This window comes from Marmota monax, unplaced genomic scaffold (assembly GCF_021218885.2).
Source record: "Marmota monax isolate L192 unplaced genomic scaffold, Marmota_monax_Labrador192_F-V1.1 WCK01_AAM20220418_F8-fsc00016, whole genome shotgun sequence".
Classification (NCBI taxonomy): domain Eukaryota; kingdom Metazoa; phylum Chordata; class Mammalia; order Rodentia; family Sciuridae; genus Marmota; species Marmota monax.
The window spans coordinates 24,584,377-24,605,226 of NW_026695209.1; the positions used below are offsets into that span (position 1 = coordinate 24,584,377).

The 20,850-nt window shown below is 32.4% G+C and overlaps 1 protein-coding gene across 1 annotated transcript in view; it reads left to right on the forward strand.

Moving 5' to 3' along the window:
- Znf654 (zinc finger protein 654) overlaps positions 1-20,850 on the forward strand; it is a 78,836-nt gene that overhangs the window by 17,959 nt on the left and 40,027 nt on the right. The window contains exon 2 of the mRNA XM_046430536.2: positions 7,046-7,191. Within this exon, the coding sequence (XP_046286492.1) occupies positions 7,046-7,191 (146 nt within the window). The remainder of the gene's footprint in view (positions 1-7,045; positions 7,192-20,850) is intronic.

Genomic DNA, 20,850 nt, shown 5'->3' on the forward strand with positions numbered 1-20,850 from the left:
GTTTGGCCAGGAAAGGGAAAAATGAAAGTTATGGGATATAGAAGAACTGATTTAATAGTAATCTTTATGGAAAATATATAGCATTTTTGTTGACTCAAAGTCAGTAAAACCTATTCTCAAACTGTATAAATATAATCATAGGATCAAAAACAGGGATGCAATAAGCCCACTGATTCTGATTGAATTGTCTAGAGTCTTATGTTCCATTCTGGGAACTATATTTAAAAGGAACATGGATGACAATTTGGAGCATAAGCAGGATATACTAGTGAGAACTGTGAAAATTTTGGAGACTATTGGGAAATATTTGAAATGGCTGAAAGCATGTGTTTAATTTAGAGAAGAGAGAGAAGAGTCTATGAAAATGTGAGTGATGGCTGGTTTATAATGTTTGACACAGTGTTCTCTTTGTTTATATAATTTTAGAACTTTAAACTAGAACTAAAGGATGTCCATAGCTTTTGCTTAATAATAAAGAATTTTCCAATAAATGAGTCTAATCTGTTAAATCGAGTACATTTGTCTTTTGAGGAAATGAATTATCCATTAGTAGCAGTATTAATGTTGTTTACCCCTCTAAGAGTGATATAATAATGGGTTTTCATGCTTTGATTGGTAGGTTGGACTAGAAAATCTTCTATATACTTTTTAACAGTAAGATTGTAAGGATTATTAAGATTTAAGGACACTTACTCCATCTTCCGATTAGTAAAGGTTTAGTTTTACCACATGCATAGAACCTTTTAAAGACCTTCATGTTTTAGAAATATAAACTTAAGGAGTAAAGAATAAAGAATGCTCCTTTAGGGCTGGGGTTGTGGCTCAGTGGTGGAGTGCTTGCCTGGCATGTGTAAGGCACTGGGTTCCATCCTCAGCACCACATAGAAATGAATATATAAAGTTCTTAAAAAAAAAAAAAAAACATCCTTTATTAAGCATTGGAAAGTACTAGGTTTTAGGTTGTTTGCTACCACAGATCTAAACAACTTTTACTTTATAAAGAATGTATTTCTAAACCATTTTGATAGTTTTTAAAATATGATTTTTTAGATTTTTGTTTACAGAGTTATCCTGATAGAACAAGCCAAAATGACAAAAAACATTTTTTTTTTAGTTGTAGTTGCCAGTACCTTTATTTTATTTATTTATATGTGGTGCTGAGGCTCAAACCCAGGGCCTTGTATGTTCTAGGCAAGCGTTCTACTGCTGAGCCACCGATGAGCCACCCAATTTATTTTTGATTGTAGAGTTTTTTCTTTCTTTCTTTCTTCTTTTTTAATCTTCATTCACCATTGTAAATTGTAAAAACAATGAATACTTAGGTATATTTCAGGCATGAGGCATTTTATTTGTTTTGCTTTATCTAGAATATGCTTCATTTGTTAGATAAATATAGAACTAAATAGTTGAAACTCATCAGTGGTTTTTGAGTAGATTTTGAGAGTGACCTGTTTCCTTGCTAAAAGTTTAAAGTTTATTGTACTTAATCATGTTTGGAAACAAATAATTAACCATGCCATAACTTTGCTATAATATAGTCACTAAAATCTTAGTTCTTTAGTAGGCCTGTGATTAAGGCAATATTAAATTCATTTTACTGAAGAGTTTTTATATTTGTTAGATTACACAGCCGATAAATGAGAGCTGGAACTCAAACTAGGTCTGTATGATTCCAAAGCCTATACTCAGAAAATAGCAGCTTATAAATGCATAGATGGTAGTGATCTGTGTTGAACAAATAGAGATATGTGTTAGAGCCATTCTTTGAAGCTTTTAGAATGGAAGATAATTGCAACATGTCTTCTGAATGATTTCATTGTAAACAAGTGGTGAAATTAATATTAGTGAACACCTTGACTATGAACTATTCAAAATAATGAAGGCTGATGACAATCGAGATTTCAAGGAGGATGACAGCTTTGCGAACTAAGAGAAATAAAATTGTTAATGATCTAGTCTATTAATCATTACCTGAGTTTAGACATCAGTATCATTGTTTGCTCAATGACAAACTAATATTTGGTGTCCTTCCTTGTTATATAAGATTAAAAAAAGGAGAGCCCACTTAAATAGATAACCATGTTTCAGTTGATCACATTAAGTGATTTTTTTGGTTGTTTCTGAACTATTACATTTCCATATTTTTGTACATGCGTGAATTAGCTTAGGCTGCCACAACAAAATGCCTTAAACTGGGTATCTTAAACAACAAAAATTTGTTGTTTAATAGTTCTGAAGGCTAGAAGTTCCAGATCAGGGTACCAGCATGGTCAGGTCCTTGTGAGAAATGTCTTCTTGATTTGTAGATGGTATCCTTCTGGCTGTGATGTGACTTTTCCTTGGTGCATGCTTGTAGAAAAGAGATCTCTTTTCCATTTCTTTTTTCTAAGACTACTAATCCTATCATAATAAGTTTCCACATGACCTCATTTAACCTTAATTACTTCCTAAAACTATGTCTAAACACAGTCACATGGGAGATTAGGGCTTCATCATATGGGATTTTAGATGGACACAATTTAGTCCATAACAGTTTAAATAGCCTTGCTTTTTAAAATATATTAGTTGTAGATGGACACGATGCCTTTATTTTATTTATTTATTTTTATGTGGTGCTGAAGATTGAACCCAGTGCCTCACACATGCCAGGCAAGCATTCCACCACTGAGCCACAACGCCAGTCCCTATATGGTATATTTTAGTGATGTTAAATTAGTAATATAATTTTTACTTTCTAAAAAGTTTACATTAAATCAGTATTTTGACTATTTTGACAGAATGAGTCTGTGCTCATTCTTACATTAAATTTATGCTGGTAAATTAAGATGTGACACTATATAGTACACATTGTATCACTTTTGGGGGGGAGGTGTATATATGCCTGTAAATGGGAATGCTGAGAAAGCACTGCAATACTACTTGACTATTCCAGCATCTTTTTTTGGAAGAAGCTTTGCCCTTCTCTTCATTGCCCCTTATATCATGGTTTGCTTCTACCCTTAGCTGTAAGTTCTTTCTAAAGTGTTCATATGGTCTCCAAAAATACCACAAAAATGTTTGTTTCTTTTGTGTGTGTGTTGGGGGCGGACGACTGGGGTTTGAATGAATGAGCTACATCCATAGTCCTTTTTAAATTTTGAGAATAGTGTCTTGATAAATTGCTGAGGCTGGCCTCAAACTTGCCATCCTCTTACATATCCATCCTATGTCACTGTGTTTAGGTGTGCAGTACCATTCCTGGCTGAGGAAAGGGTTTCTTCCAATCCCTAAAGGACTGCTGACTTTGATTTTCCACTTTTAAACACCATTTTCTTTAAGAATCGAGAACTGTAGTAAGGATAGATTTTTAAGATCTAGGTAAATATCATTCCTATTGTTTGTAGCAACTTCAGCATTATTCTTATCTATCATTATGTTAAGACTGTTAGTTATTAAAATGTGAAAAAGAAATTGGAAGATATGTTGTTCTCTGCACTGTGGCCTGGTAAAGCACATTCACATTCTGATGTCATAGTATCAGCTCCCATTTGCTGAAAGCTTATGGTAGCACTCAAAGTAGGAGAAAAGTTTCCGAGTAATAGGGCAGTGTAATTGTTTATATATTTTAAGGAAAATATTTCAAAGAGAGAGAGTGTTACAGTGAATTAGCACTGCATGACATTAGTGTAAAAATACATTGAAATGTCACTTAATTTTTTTTTTTATGCCTCTTCAAGGATATTGTAGCAAACCTGTTGGAGATGTTGCTCACCAGGACTTTTTTTTTTAGTGTTAGGTTTGGGTTCAGCTAGATCAGGCAAGGTAGTGGTAAATAAAGGTAGCTATAATGAGAAACATAACCTGAGAAAATAGAAATTTTCTAAGGGAGAAATGAAGTCCATAAATTGGAAATGAATAAGGTGTAAGTAGACATAAATTAGGGGAAACTATTTGAGATTGGAGATAGAAAGTTGTGAGGTTGTCAAAAATCTTTTTTTTTTTTTTTTAATGTGGCACCAAAGTGGTATGGTGGCCTGAAAAGACAATAAAGTTAGCCAGAGATCCTAGTGAAGAGAAAATTTGGAAACAAGGTCATATTGTTTATTTGACATTCATTCTTTACTGGACTTTAATGGTTTGGAAAGATCCTACTTGGGGCAAGCATAGCTAGGAGTACTTTTTATTTTTTCTTAGCTAGTGAGAATCACAAGATCTAGAAGAGATACAAATTTTCAGAAATAATCCCCTCTAGCTTTACTTTTTATCCGAATATGTTCCCAGATAATTGTAGAAAATGTTCAAGGTACCAGGTATTACCATTTAGAATTGTTGAAAATTATAAAGATTCTGAGATTTTATCTAGGTAAGCCTTCCACAATTTCATGAAATCTGGCAGAAGACTTAAAACATTTGCTCAGAAAAAAAAGGACTCTTATTAATCATGGCCCAGCAAACAGCTTGATCTTCATGTTTATGATGGTTGCTCTTGCCCTTTAAGTCTCATGTGGTTGATGTGAGTGGCCTAGATGGATAATGAATTGAGTAGGTTTCCATTCATCTGAGGAACCTCAAACTTAAGGAACCCTAATCTTATATAATGTTCTGTAAGCATGTCTTCTGACCTTGCCTCAGCAGAAGAGTCTGACTTTTTATTCTGGACAGTTGAGGCTTACTGCTCTGGAGGGAAACATCATCTCTTATTTTCAAGGTTGTTCCCTACATGTGTCTTTGAAAAGATGAATAATTTTGAAAAGAACTTCATGAAATTAATTGACAGAGCCAAGACTGGAGGCATCACAATACCAGACCTTGAACTATACTATAAAGCTATAGTAATAAAAGTGGCATGGTATTGGCACCAAAATAGACCAATGGTATAGAATAGAAGACACAGAGATAAACCCACAAAAATATAGTTATCTCATAGACAAAGGTGCCAAAAACATGGAGAAAAGATAGCCTCTTCAACAAATGGTGCTGGGAAAACTGGAAAACCATATGCATCAAAATGAAACTAAACCCCTATCTCTCACCATGCACAAAACTCAACTCAAAGTGAATCAAGGACCTAGGAATTAGAACAGAGACGCTGCGCCTAATAGAGGAAAAAGTGGGCCCACATCTTTATCACGTCAGCTTAGGCCCCAACTTCCTTAACAAGACTCCTAAAGCACAAGAAATAAAATCAGGAATCAACAAATTGGATGAATTCAAACTAAAAAGCTTCTTCTCAGCAAAAGAAACAATCAATAAAGTGACAAGAGAGCCTACATTTTGGGAGCAAATTTTTGCCACACGCACGTCAGAGCACTAATCTCTAGGATATATGAAGAACTCAAAAAAACTTAACACCAAAAAAAAAAAAAAAAAAAAAAAACGACCCAATCAATAAATGGGCTAAGGAGCTGAACAGACACTTCTCAGAAGATATACAATTGATCAATAAATATATGAAAAAATGTTCAACTTCCCTAGTAATTAGAGAAATGCAAATCACCCTACTCTAAGATTTCTTCTCACTCTAGTCAGAATGGCAGTTATCAAGAATACAAACAACAGTAAATGTTGGCATGGATGTGGGGGAAAAGGCACACTCTCATACGTTGCAAATGGGTTTGCAAATCGGTGCAACCAATCTGGAAAACAGTATGGAAATTCCTTAGAAAACTTGGAATGGAACCACCATTTGACTCAACTATCTCACTCCTCGGTCTATACCCAAAACACTTAAAATCAGCATACTATAGTAACGCAGCCACATCAATATTTATAGCAGCTCAATTCACAATAGCTAAACTGTGGAACCAACCTAGAAGCCCTTCAGTAGATGAATGGAATATTACACAACATTAAAAGAAAATAAAATAATGGCATTTGCAGGTAAATGGATGGAGTTGGAGAATATCATGGTAAGCAAAGTAAGCCAATCTCCCCAAAACACAAAGGCCAAATGTTCTCTCTGATAAGTGGATGCTGATCCATAACAGGGGAGGGGCATGGGAAAAATGGAGAAACTTTGATTGGCAAAGGGAAGGGAGGAGTGGGGAGGGAGCCTGGGGACAGGAAAGATGGTGGAGTAAGATGGATATCATTACCCTAGGTACATGTATGACTGCACATATGGTGGATGCTACATTCTGTACAATCATAGAAATGAAAAGTTGTTCTGCAATTGTGTGCATTGTATCAAAATGCATTCTTCTGTCATATATACCTAATTAGAATAAATGAATAAATACATAAAAGCCATCTGGCCTGGAGAGCTTGGTTAGATGATTTATATGTATTGTGATTCTAAAAATTAATTTTCATTTCCCTGATACCTCATACAGATCAGGTTTCTGTATAAGATAAATGGGAAATAAATCAGAATTTCAATACCTCCAAATTCAGTTGAACTTAAAGAATTATTTACTTTCATGGTTTGGGAAGACCCAGACACAAAGCAGCTTTCAGTGTTGATGGCAACAGAAAGAATATTAATAAGTATTAGTCATCCACAGTAAATTATAAATATAATAAAGGAAAATTAAAATGCAAAAGAAAAAAACAAATGACTGTATTCTGGACTCTTCCTAATAATAGGATATCTGTTAAATATTCACAATCAATGTATAACCTTCATTTGTTGACAGAATGCTTAGAGCCTTATAAATAATAATGATGGTAATAACACACACTCCTCATTTTCTTTATTACTATATTGTAGCTATTTTAATATTTAATAATTAGTGTTTAACCAATTATTAAATAGCTGGATGTTATTAAATAGCTGGATATAGGACATGAAGAGCATTTGTTAGAAATTTGGTAAAGTTTTACAGTTGAATAGTAGTCATTCATATGCTGTTTTGTTTACATGTTTTTAAAATTAGTAATTGATTTTATTTTCAGATGTATGCCATGAAAATAAGTAGTACAGGACTTTCCCCCATCCTTCAGGTCATCTGTGTTCATACTGAACTAAAGTTTTACTTTATCCAGTAAATTTTCTTCATATCTTTAAACTTGAAAAGTTGAGAACATTTTCTACAGTAACGTACTTTTTGGATTATTTCCCTTTCAGGTGGTTGAAGATTATGCTGGAAGATGGCAGGTCCCATTGCCGCAACTTCAGGTTCTTCAGACAGCACTTTGTTGTTTTACGTCCGCCAGTGCATCATTCCCAGATGAATGTGAGCACGTACAATATGTTTTGAGTAGTCTTGCTGTGTAAGTACTCTTTTATTTCATATAAGTACATTATTTTTATTGATGTATTTGAGAGATTGATTTTGATTATTTCTTCTTCTGAAGAAAATTTTCCTTAAGTGCGCCCTAAATTTTTTTTTCATTTCTTCACTGAAGTATTTAGGTTTAATTTTGAATATTTAAACAAAAATTTACTTTAGTGTTAGAGTTAAATGGAATTTTGACACATAGATTCTTCTGATCACTATAAGCACTCGGATTTGCTTTTTAATTCCCCAGATTGCCTTTGCAATTAAATAGTAAGTCCCAGCAATTGAGGCCATGGTAATTAGCAGAGGGACCTAAGGTATGCCAGAAACAGGTTAGGAAAATGTTTTTTAAAAAATGTCTGTGGGAATAGTGAATTGAAGATTACAAACTGGGCACTTGAATTTCTCCTCTTTGTCCTCCCAGGTGTCCGTTGAAATTATCGTAAAGAAGTAAAAGAGAAAGAGTGTAAATAGAATAGATAAGGATCATTATCAAATGAAAGATAACCACAATTTTCTTAAGTTCAGAAAGCAGATAGAGGAGAGAGAATTGAAACCACGGAAACAAGTTACAACTTTTATTTGTTTATATTTATTTAGCTTTAAGTTTTATTCACACAATAATAGTGAAAGTATTTATCTCCATTACTTAGGCAATAGAAAATATCAGGGAATGTCTTATAGGATTAGTATTAATTTTTATTTATTTTTTTGTATGTACATATTGGTTATTTGTAAAACATTTTTTTTTAAAACTATGTGTATCAGTTAAAATAAGATTTCCCTGTTTTGTAAGTAGGAAGCCTTTCTGTCTTTCCTCCTTCCACCAACAGGGGTGGAATTGGAACATGGTGGGTATAAAATTTTATGGAGAATGAGATATTTCAGGAGTATGCAGATAAAGGAATTGCAGGTTTTTCATTTAGCTCAGTCACTAGGCTTTAGGGCCAGGGTAGGGTAGGGAACTGTATTTATTACTTTTCTTTTCTCCTAAAGAAATTAAATGATACTGGAGCATAAACCTGTACATTCTGGCATTTAAGTATACTTCATTGAAATAACTAATTACTTAAAACCCCAAAGGAAAAAATTATTAGTCAAGGAACGTAGACATGCTCACAAGGCTTCTAATTACTTGCTTATGGCCCTATTTTTAAATATTAATGGATATTCAGGAATCATCAGACATTTGAAGAATAACATGAAAAAAAATACAATGAAGGCAAACCAAAAAGAGTTTGGAAGAATAGTGTTAATGCTTCAAAAACTAAAATATTAAAATGAAATATAAAATCTATAATTAACATTTTAAGAGATTTGAGAAGATACATATATATGTATATATATAAAAACATTAAAACAACATTGTGCTATGTGAAAGGAATAATGAGATGGCAAAAATGAGACTGAAATTAAGAAAGTATGGTTAACATTTAAGGTTGGAAGAAATAAAGATATAAAGAAATAATACATAATCAAGAATATAAAACAAACAAAATTTAACAGTACATGTTTAATTGACCTGTATGTATTTAAAATTGTAAAAGGGAAGAATTTAGAGTATAACATTGCTTACATTTGTAAAATTGAGACAGTATTTAAAAAAAAAAATCACTTAAAATTTGTTTTCTTTGTATTCATTTTGTGATGCCTAAAGGAATATGGGACTATATTAGGACTTTGTGATTGTAACTGAAAAACCTTACTCAAACTAACTAAGCAAATAAAAAAAAATGATTTATTAGATTACTAAACCATGGAAAAGTAAGAACTAGAACTCATTTCAGGATCTTATGAGTTTAGGAAATAAAATATCATTTAGAACTCTTTTTTCCTTTTTCATCTTTGCTCTTTTGGCTTAATTTTTTCAGAGCTGCTGACACTTCTAGGTTGAACTTTGCTAGGCATGGTGGTACACGTCTGTAATCCCCAGTGGTATAGGAGGCTGTGGCAGGAGGATCACAAATTTGAAGTCAGCCTTAGTAACTTAGAGAGGCCCTAAGCAACTTAGCAAGACCCTGTCTCAAAATAAACAAAAAGTGGTAAGGATATGGCTTAGTGGTTTAAGTGCTCTGATATAACGAACAAACAACAACAAAAGAAGATTAAGCTTAGTTTATTTAAACAAGGGAGAAGAAATTCCTTTACCCCACTACTTCCAATCAAATATCTTGGGACAATACCTGGCCCAACCTGTATTATGTGTCCACCACTTGGATTAATCACTCAGTTAAGAAGCGGTAAAATTTTTGGCTTGTTCTAATGACAAGTCCACCCCATGGTTGGGGAAAACAAGGATACTACATTGGTAGCCCCCAACCACAGAGATGTTAGAGAAATAAGCAGTTTCCTCAAGAAGTATGGGAGGCCGTGTAAAAGAAGGTTGGCTAGGTAGACAAAAATAGATGTTCAAAGAACATTTTTATATGTTCTTATATAGGCTACTAAAATAGTTCAATTTATTCTCTACTGATTTTTGAGGAAAATAAGTATAAAAGAAATAAATTATTTTTAAGCAATTATTATTATTCTGTTTTTTCAGTGCCCATTAGGATTCCCCCCTTATCTTTGTTATAGTGTTGTAATGTAAAAATGCTTTTAGACCTTTCAAAAGTTCACTTTTATTTAAAATATCATGTACTGACTTCTGTTTTATTGTTAGATTATTTACTACTGCTCATGTAATAAGTAATATTAAGCAGAATCAAATTTTACTTAAGATGGAGAATGCTTGGTGAAAGAAATTAGTAATCTGGATTACTAAGTAGTAATTTTATTTTATTTGGTACTGAGGATTGAACCCAGGGGTGCTTAACTTCTGAGTCATATGACAGGGTTTCACTGAATTGCTTAGGGCCTTGCTAAATTGCTGAGGCTGGTTTTGAACTCATAATTCTCCTGTCTCAGCCTCCCAAGAGCCACTAGGATTACAGGAATGTGCCACCACACCTAGCAGTAGTAATGTTTCTTAAAAGGAAAATGTTCTGTATTCTTAGGATTTACTTTTACTTCCAGTTTTCTAGTAAAATATATTTTCTATGTCAGAAGAAAGATGGAGAATTAGCTAAATGCTGGTTGTATTAAAAGAGTAGTGAGTTTGTAATGGCAGATTTTATATAGATGAATTTTCTGGTCAAAGATTTATTTAACAATTATTCCATAGTTACCCATTCATTTATTTTCTCTAAAACTCTGTGCTTGGTTCAAGTGATAAAATAGGAAATAAGATAGACAGGTCTTTTTCCTGAAAGACTTTAAAGAGCTACAGAATAGTAAATCAGCAGTTATGTTATGTAATTGCAATTTTGATATACTTTCAGTAATCAGAGAACAAAACAAAGAACTTGATCTGGTCTGGGATGTCAGGGAAAATTTTCTGGGTGAATGAACACTTGCTGAGCTCTGAAGGAATGATAGGAATAACTTAGATGAAGGAGCTGAAGAATCACATTCAGCATTCAAGGCACCTGGACCAGGAAGTCAAATGTTAACAATTTATTAAATTTAGAATGTGTTTGTAGAATTCTTTTTTATAATTTGCATCATTATATTCAAAATTTTTATATACTTTATAGTAGAAGTATATAAGTGTGCCAAGGAATTAACTTATTACATAATATCTTAAGTTTCTGTCTTATGTAATTATTTTATACATATAAATACCTGTTGTATGTAAAATATGGAAGTTATTGTATTTTGCCCCACTTTCATAAAATCCTTTGCCCAGTTTGTAATTACATTTATATGAAGATCTTCCTTCTGTAGGCTACAAGACTTTAAAAACAAAGCTTCTATTAAGGTGTTCTTTACAGGGAAGGAAAGTGGATTATATTTTTATTTATTATCAGAGTGGTTTTTTTCTAATAATTTGGAATGAATAGTCATGTAGAGAATTCTCTTTAAGTGTAATTGTCTAACTTTCTGGTTCTTTGTAAGCTGTATTTTCTAAAGAAATAAAGATTCATCTTTATAGACAAGAAAGGGAGGTTTGAGAAATTGGGCTACTTTTGCAAAAGTGAGTTAATTAAATTCTTTTTTTTTTCTTTCTTTTTGTTTTAGATTGATTGAGTACTGTAAGTTTCACAGGTAAAAGGAAGCCAAACATTTTGAACCTGTGGACCCTTAGGCAGAGACCATAGAGCTTACTCATTTTATATAAAATAAAAGCAAATTTTAATGCTCTTTTCCTAGCTTTCTTTTGCCCAAAGGAAAGTAAATGTTCACAGATTTCAACATTCCAGGCAGAGATGAGTGATGGAACAGTAGATATTTGCCTGAAAGCCATTAGTCTACAAGCATCACTGAATGAGGAAACTAGTTCAGCTAGTAGCATTTGTATGTGCAGTGGCAAAGACAAAAAAGTTCATGTCCTGATGTATCATGTGCTTAGAAGACCAAAGACCCTTCTCTTTCACGGAAGTAAGGAGGTATATTTAATCTCTTAGCATTTTTGGGCTACTCCATGCATGTAATGGTAGATCATTAATCTTTTCTGATTATACTGCTTAATTGTACTTATTTCGAACCTAGCATTTTTGCATAACTTTAGTTTCTGCTATACTGCAATGAAGTTTTATTTGCATATACAACTTAGATCTAGGCTTCAACCAATTTAGGAAATAGCCTAGAAATTAAAGGGAGAAGAACTAGTTTTATAGGTATATTTGTTTGAGTGTGGGGTGTGGAGTTGGGTGGGTGAGGTAGGTACTAATGACTATATCCCTTCTTCACAACATAGAATATTCTTAATGCTTCTTGACTCTTTTTAATTATATTGACCAACTTCTATTCAACATCTTTTTTAATTTGCATCCATTATCTTTACTGATTATTTGTGGCAGGTGTTTTTTTTTTTGAGAGAAATACAGATTATGTAGCCTGTTTTTGTTTGAGAAGAAAGATATTTTTCTTTTATTTAGGACTACTTATTTAGGTGACCTTAATTATTATTATTATTTTTTTTTTTACAAAATCTTATTGTTTTGTTCTTTACTATTACATTGATATTTTGTTTTCAGGATGTATTATAGCTTAAGTTAATATTAGATAAACCTATGTACATTTATTTGTATTGGTCATGTTTAGAAGCTCAAAATTGCAATTAGTACTAGTTGTAACAAACATCTTTATTTCTGTATTTATTTATTTATTTGCCTCTTCTGTTAACTTTTCTAAGTAGTTGAGACTGTAGTCATTTTTATGGGCACAGAGATGGGGATAATCTAATGGTAAATTTGTGTTGGCAGGGATGGAAAATGATCATGTGATGAAATATACTAAATATGGATAGGAACAGGATATGTGTACATCAAAATCTAGAGGAATGTACATGTACAGTTTTGGAAAAATGATATTTATTGTTTTTCTGCTATAACTAAAGGAAGAAAAGTTTGACAATTCTGTTGGTCAGTGTAGATACAAAATAATAACAGCAAAAAAGTAGGCTAAAAGCTATTGCTATTAGGAAGAACAATTATTCTTTAGAGGATGATGTATATAGTTATAAGGGTATGAATCTATTTCTGAATTTTTCTGATATTTGAATGCCTTAATCTTGTGCTAACTCAGATTACTAAAAAAGTACAGTCTTCTTTTCCACTAATATTTTTTGGTTTCTAGAACTAGAATGAGATACTATTAGCTTTCACTGTAGAAGGAAGTAAGACAAATAAAAAAGAAAAAAAGAAATGCTTTTGTGATTATTAATAAATGATAAGATTTTGCTCATCATTGCTTATACAGAAATGTTTCAAGGCATTCCATCTTGATCAAGTCATCAAATTTATGTATGCTTTTAATGTTTAAGTGCTGGTTGAAGTCTATAGGCTACAGTTTTCTTAAGCCTTGATATCTTGAAAAAGGTTTTCATTTTAGTTATACAATTGGGCAAAGAAACTACTTCCTCCTTGTTCATTTTTGTTTTCTGTTTCATTTTTTTTTAAAATTAAGATTTCAGTAAATTCCTAGTTAGGAAAATGTAAGATATGCCAGTGCAAGGTGATTCAGTAGAGGGAATTAAATTCTTAGAACCAGTTTTAAAGGTATTAGAAGATCTAGAGACAGAGGGTGATGAACCTAGATATTAGCAACTATTCAAATTGCTTTAGCTCTTGAATAGGAGGACAAAGAGAAGTTAGGAGACCCTAGAGACCAGGAGATGGTTGAGGAGGAGAAGCAGCACCAATTTGTATGAAAGGGAATCTATGAAGAGATATAATCTATGAAGAGATATAAGGGAATCCTGAAACATAGGGGCAAGGGAGAAATGAGAATAAGGGAAAAAACAAGAAAGACTCTCATTTCTCCCTTCCTCCTGATTTCCAATTTTCTGCTATGACCTTCCTTTACCAATCATCAAAGTACACTGATTTCAAACCTTTTTTTTCAAAAAGACATTCCACTGATTATTGCATTCTAGTTTGACAGTTTTGTTTTGTTTTTCTTTTTCTTCCAGGACTTTAAAGATGTCCATTTACTGTCTTTTTAGTTTGCATATTTTTTTTTTTTGGATGAACTATCAGCTGTCATTCTTGGCTGTTTCCATGCACACGATATGTGGTATTTTGAGGTGGCTGCTTTAAAGATTTTCTATTGCTTTTTTTTTTTTCCCTTTCATTAACGATTCTGCTCTTGCACTTTTATTCTCCATGTAGCTCTTTAATCTCAAATAGTACAACCAGGGGCATACAAGTGAAAAGCTAAAATTAACTAAAGCACGAGAAATATCAGAGATCAGATTGACTACTCTAGAAGTAAATCAGAGTCTCAAATTTAGTTTGATAGGCTTGACATATTATTTCTGTTACTTTTTATTTAAATTTTGTGTAGATAATATCTGTTTATAATTCAAGAAGAGTGCTTAATATGCAGTGATAATCCTTGCCATTTACATTTATGTGAGTTTCCATTATAGTAGTAAACTGATGTAATTATTTTCATTTCCTTCCAGAGATACTGTATGCTTACAGAAGAAAAGTGTTCATAATATTCTTTTCATCATTAGAGGCAGATATTGATATACTATGCATTTTATTTTGAACCTGTTTTTAAGACTTGGATATTGTTCCCTATAGGTGTAGAAAGAGCTTCATCAGTCATTAAATTGGCTATAGAGTGTCTGTCTTATAACTAGTCCCTAAATAATGGATATTTAGTTTTGTTCCAATCTTTTGCTATAATTAATTATCCTTTAATGAATTATTATTCATTTGCCTAGCCTAGGAGTGAAATGCGAGATCAGAGATGAGATTTGTCATTTTTGTAAATATTGCCAAGTTTCCTCTGTAAAGGTTGAGTAAATTTCTAATTTATATTGTTGCCAGCAATTTAAGAGATCACCCATTTCCTCACACCTTTGTCAATATAGTGTCTTAAAACAAAACTTTATTATGATTATTTTCAAACATACTCCAAAGTAGAAGGAACAATATAAAGAACTACCCTTTCCTCTCACCCAGCTTCAGCAATTAGCAGTATACTTCCAATCTTGTTTTGATTACGCCTCCCTACTCCTTACCTCTTACTAGTTATCACTTTATTCCTAATTTTACTAAGTAATGTAATTTTCATATACTTAATTTTTTCCATTGTAAGTATATAATTTTATGATATAGTTGTAAATCTATGGAGTTGTGCAGCCATCAACACAATCTAGTTTTACCACATTTTTATGAACCTCCAAAGCTCCCTCATGTTCATCTGCAGTCACCAGTGCCTATCCAGCTCAAGGAAATCACAGTTACTTTCTTTCTCTAGAGTTGCTGTTTCTCTTCTTTTCATATAATGTGCTTTTATGCACAAGTGAAAATATTTGGGAGAGTTTTGTAAAGCTGTCTAATATGACTGCTTTCACTTAGAATAACATGTGTGATGCTGGGATGGGACCCAAGGCTTTCACATCCTGAGCAATTGTTCTATCCTTGAGCTAGATCTTCTGCCACAGAAAGTTCTTTGAGGCTTACCCATGTTGTAACATATATCAGTAGTTCATTCCTATTTGTCCTAAGTAATATTCCTTTGAATAGATATCTATTATTTATGCATTAACCAATTGATGGCTATTTGGATATTTTTGGTTATAAGCATTTATATATATGTCTTGTGTCAACAGATCATTTCTCTTAGATAGCTAGAAATGGAATTGTTAGATGTGTAAGTTTATGTTTAACATTTATAAAATTGCTAAACTCTATTCAAAGTGACTGTACTGGTTAAAATTCTAACCGAATACTTATGGAAGGTCTAGTTTCTCCACACCTACACTAACATTTATTATTTATCTTTTTCTTTTGGTTTCAGTTTGTATTACCTCAGTGCTATTCATGCTAAGCATCTTTTTATGTGCTGTCTTCTATTATATTTTTTTTATCATGTCTGTGATAATATAAATATTTTTACCATCATGCAGCAGGCATTTTCATGTTCTTGTTGGTGTTTGAAGTTTATTGCTGATTTTAAGGCATCTCTAAAGTGTCTTATGTAGTTTTTCCTTATTTTTTCCTGATCTTAAGCTTCTTTGTTCTGTGAGGTTATAGTATTTTTCAACTTCAAAATTTCTTCAAAATCCACTTTTTAGAAACTACTACTATACTTTCTTCAGAAATACCATTTGACGGGAACTAGCACTTTTCCTATAGCTTATTGATGGCTTTTTTTTTTTTTAAGTTTTATTTTTCTTTTTTGTGTTTTATTTAAAAGTTTCTATTTCCCTGTCTTGCTTTCATGAATAGTATCTTCTGTTTTTAATCTGCTGTTAGTCCCTTGTAGTATACTTTGTATCTTAGACATTGTATTTCTTATGTATAAAAGTTTGAGATATTTTATACATTCCTTTTCTTTACTTAATATCATTCATCTTTACCTTAGGGGTTGACAAACTGTGGCCTGTGGGATGAGCCTAAAAAAATACTATCTGGCAACCTAATCTCCACTCTAAAAACAATAAAACAGCAATGTGAAGCCAGTTAAACTCATGACTAGTTTAACTCAAATGTTTCACAATAAAAGGCACAGGAGAAGAAAAGATACTCCTGTTTCTAAGCACAAATAGTATGTATCTCATTCTCTACCATCTTATCCAACTATCAAGAGACAAAGCAATTAATAGAACCAGATTCAGCTGTAAAGACTCTGGTGGAAATGATGGTCAGTGTGCTTGAACAGATTGGGGATTTAAGCATATAGGAAAGATTTAAGTGGAAATGCTGGAAAACAAACAAACAAACCAGCAATAGATGAATCTCCTGGTTCATTAGTAGATATGATACAGTGGAGGAAAAAATGAATCTTGAATGTGGATTAATTATCCAAACTAAAAGGCAAAGAGAAAAGAAACCAGAACATAGCTACTAGGAACTTTGGGAAAATACAAAACTGTTAACTATGTCTACTAAAGAATCCCATAAGGAAAAGAGAAAATGAGGCAGAAGCAAGACTAACAAAATAATATCTGTGAATTTTCTAAAATAAGGAGGGAAATCAATTCACAGATCCAGGAATTCAGAGAACACCATGCAGGATCATTTTAAAAACCCTCCCCCCATCATACACTTAAGGACTTAGCACTAAATCATCTAGAGGCATCATATTCAAACTAAAGAAGTATTGCAGATATTTCCTTAAAAACTATACAAGTCAGAATACAATGAAGTAACAACTTTCCAAAGAGGAATGATGAAGGAAAAAAGTCTTTTAGGAAAACAAATATTAGACTCATGACCCATAAGATCTCTGTTTTAAACTCTGTTTTGCACAAAAGTATTCACAGAAAATATATAAATGAATGGGTATACATTCCCGTATAAGTTTTATAAAAATTCCTTCTTTTGAGGGTACTAGGGATTGAACCCAGGGGCACTATACTGCTGAACTTCATCTTCTCAAGCTCTTTTTTATTTTGAGACAGAGTCTTGCTAAGTTGCTAAGACTGGCCTTTAATTTGTGATCCTCCTGCCTTAGCTTTTCCAAGTGGCTGGGATTACACAGGTATGCACCTGGCAAATTTTACAAAACTTAAGGTCAGCCTACAGAATATGTTTTCTTTTTTCTTTAATATTTATTTTTTAGTTGTAGTTGGACACCTTTTATTTGATTTATTTATTTTCATGTGGTGCTAAGGATCAAACCCACGGTCTCGCACATGCTAGGCAAGAGCTCTATCGCTGAGCCACAACTCTAGCCCTAGAACATATTTATAAATGCTGGAAATGAAGCAAAATTGTAGTGAAGGATTGTTAGTTTATAGCATACTTAAATAAATGATAAAAGTAGCACATGGATTATTGTACCTAAAATAGCATGGTATTATTTGTGGGCAGGCTGGGATTTTAAAAGATACATATTTGTAAAACCTATGCTACATTAACCTGGACTAGTGGATATATTAAGCCAAAAAGGAGGAAAAAATGGAATAAAATTACTAAGTGTAAAAGAAGGTGAAAGAAAAAGTCAAAATGAATGTGTCTGTAGATTCATATGAACAGATAAGACAGACAAAACATTAAGTTTGAAATTTAAACATATCACAAATTACATAAAATATAAATGATATAAATTCCTATTAAAAAGACAAATTAGTTGGATGGAAAAATAAGATCCAACTTAAAAATTATAAAACTATTTCTGTGTCCTTTTGGATAAACACATGTGTATACTTTCTCCTGCTCTTTTACACTTATTATATGTTGGATATTATAACAACACAGACTATTCAAAATTCATTTTTGTAGTTCATACCATTTTGTGTAGATGTATCATACTGTATTCAGCTTGTCCTTTACTGAAGTATTTGGGTATTTTCCATCCTTCTCCTACTGTAAATAGTGCTATGATTAATATCTTTTTGCATATATCCTTTTGCTTTTTCTGTCATTAGATTGGTAACAATCTGGGCAAAAGGATGAGCAGGTTGTAATTTTGCTAAGTATTCCCAGTGTTTATTCCACTGGTATAAATTATGCCATTTATAATCCATGGTATAGGATTATGCATCTAAATTTCACTCAGAAAATGGGCTTTGTTTGCCTCTGATCTCACCACAGGTTTTTTGTTTTGTTTCTTTTTTGTTTTTGTAATGGGGGATTGAACCTAGGGCTGCTTCACCACTGAGTTATATCCCCAGTCCTTTTAGTTTTTAATTTTGAGACAGGGTCTCACTAAGTTGCTAGGGCCTTCCTAATTTGCTGAGGCTAGCCTTGAACTTGCCATCCTCTGGGCTCAGTGTACCAAGTTGCTGGGATTGATTACGTGGGATTACAGTTGTTGTTCACTGTGCCTGGCTTTTATTTCTTAAACTTTGTGATACTCAAATTTTATATTCTCTGATTTTAATAAATTAAGTCCTTGTAAATTAACTTTTCTCTATTGACACTTGCTAACGGTGCTGTGTTTCCTTATATTTTGTGGGTTTTGTTGTTGCTATTTTTATTGACAAGGTGAATGTGTACTTTTTTAGTGAATATGTTAGTAATTGAAGCCTGGATTGAACAAGAGCTCTACAGAAAGGGTTTGCTTTTTTATTTTAAACCGGGTTCTGAGGGGATATTACTAGCTCAGGACCAGTATTAACTAAATTCCTGGCTTGAGAATTTTCACACCACATAAACTCCAAGAACAGACAGGCCATTTTCCCTAGTCTAGAAATGCGGTGAGAAGAGTATATTGAATATATTTGAATTTTTAGTCAAGCCAAAGGCCACTATTTTATTTAGTTTTTAAATTATTCTTAGGGGTATAATCATTAATAGAACCTAGAATCTTTTCCTTCCCCAGTAAACATGTGAAAATATGTTAAAGATGGAAGGTTGAATATGTCAAATTAAATGCTCTTTGTTCATGTTAAGTAGCACTGAGTAGAAATATCTATAAGATAGCAATGGTTTAGAGTTAATACATATAGAAGAGATTCTTAAGTATTGAGTGTAATAAAGCATGGATAGTGAAATTTTATTCTATTATTGACTTATTTAGACCTAATTTTCTTTGACTTAAATTGGAAAATTGATATCTTATATTTGAATAATTATGTATTATGATTTAATGGAATTTCCTATGGTAGGTAAATGTTCAAATCCTCATTCTTGTACTTTTATGTGGAAATTACTGATGGACTATAGAGATCCAGAAAGAAAGAGTAGTTCTGGTTGTAACTACCAAATACTTTGTGTTTGTCTATAAATTTAAGGAAGTTTGATACCATATTTGTAAGATATGGAAAAGTATGGCCTAAATTCTGAGCATACAAAAGACAGATTATAGTTAGTATTTTCAATAAGGATTTCAGTAACATAGTTAAGCTTGCATTGCTAATAAGAATATACTGATTGATGACAGGAAATTAAGTTGTAAATGGTTCTATGGTTATGTATGGGATATCTATTTTTTAGTTCAAAAAGCACACCATTTATAAGTATTTGTCCTACTACAAATCATTTTTGTTCATTTTGTTTAGGTAATTTCATCTTGGATAATTCTTAATTAAAGTAAATGACTCTAGGTAAGCTATGATTTTGCTCAAGAGTACAATTAATTAATGTATAGACTACTAACATATTAAACATTATGTTAAACATGTTAGAGGAACAAATTATTAAATAACAATAAAAGCTGATATAAATATTAGTGATAATAGTATTTTGGAAATTTTGAAAAGTATCCAGATATTTAAAAAAAATCTTCATAATTTAAGAAGCAAAATTGATGTAATATTTCAACAAAACTGACATGTATAGTGGAGAAGAACAAATCTCAGAGTAACTTAAATAGTTTTTTGAAGGAAACTGGGATAATAATGTCAATTAATAGTAGTAAAGGAAGCTGAGATAGGCCCAAAGCTAGGATTCTTGTTCTAGTTTACCAAGTTGTAAATGCAAAGGAAAAGTTCTTGAAGGAAATTAAAAATGCTATTGCAGTTAACACACAGGCGCTCATGAGGAGAAATTTTTAGTGGTCTGGATAGAAAATCAAAACAGCTACAACATTCCCTTACACCAAAGGCGAATCTGGAGGAAGACTCTCAACAGTTCAGTTCTCTGAAAGGCTTAAGTAAGGAAGACTAGGACTAATGTTGGAACTAAGATTCAAAATTGAGTAAGGAAGCTTCAGAAGAAAGATTGAGGCTAATAGAGGTTGGTTGACGAGGTTTCAGGAAAAAGCTGTCCTAATAACAGAAGTGCAAGGTGAAGCAGTAAGTGGTGATATAGAAGCTATAGCAAGTTATCTAGAAGGTGATTGTGTTAGTTAGTTTTCTATTCCTGAAACAGAATACCTAAAATAATCAAATTTAAAAGAGGGAAGGTTTACTTTGACTCACAGTTTTAGAGGTTTCAGTCCATGGTCAGTTGTTCCTGTTGCTTTGAGGCTGTGACAAGGCAGTAACATTATTGCAGGAGTACATGGCATAGGAAGAAGCTGTTCACTTCATGGTGGCCAGGAAATAAAGGAAAAGTAAGAGAATAGTGTTCCATAATCCCATTCAAGGACACACCCTCAGTGGCTAAGACTTCCCACTAGGTGCCACTTTTTTTTTTTTCTCTAGTTGTTGTTGAACCTTTATTTTATTAATTCATTTATTTATTTTATTTTAATTTTTAATTGATTTTTTAAAAAAATGACAACGGAATGCATTACAATTCTTATTATACATATATAGCAC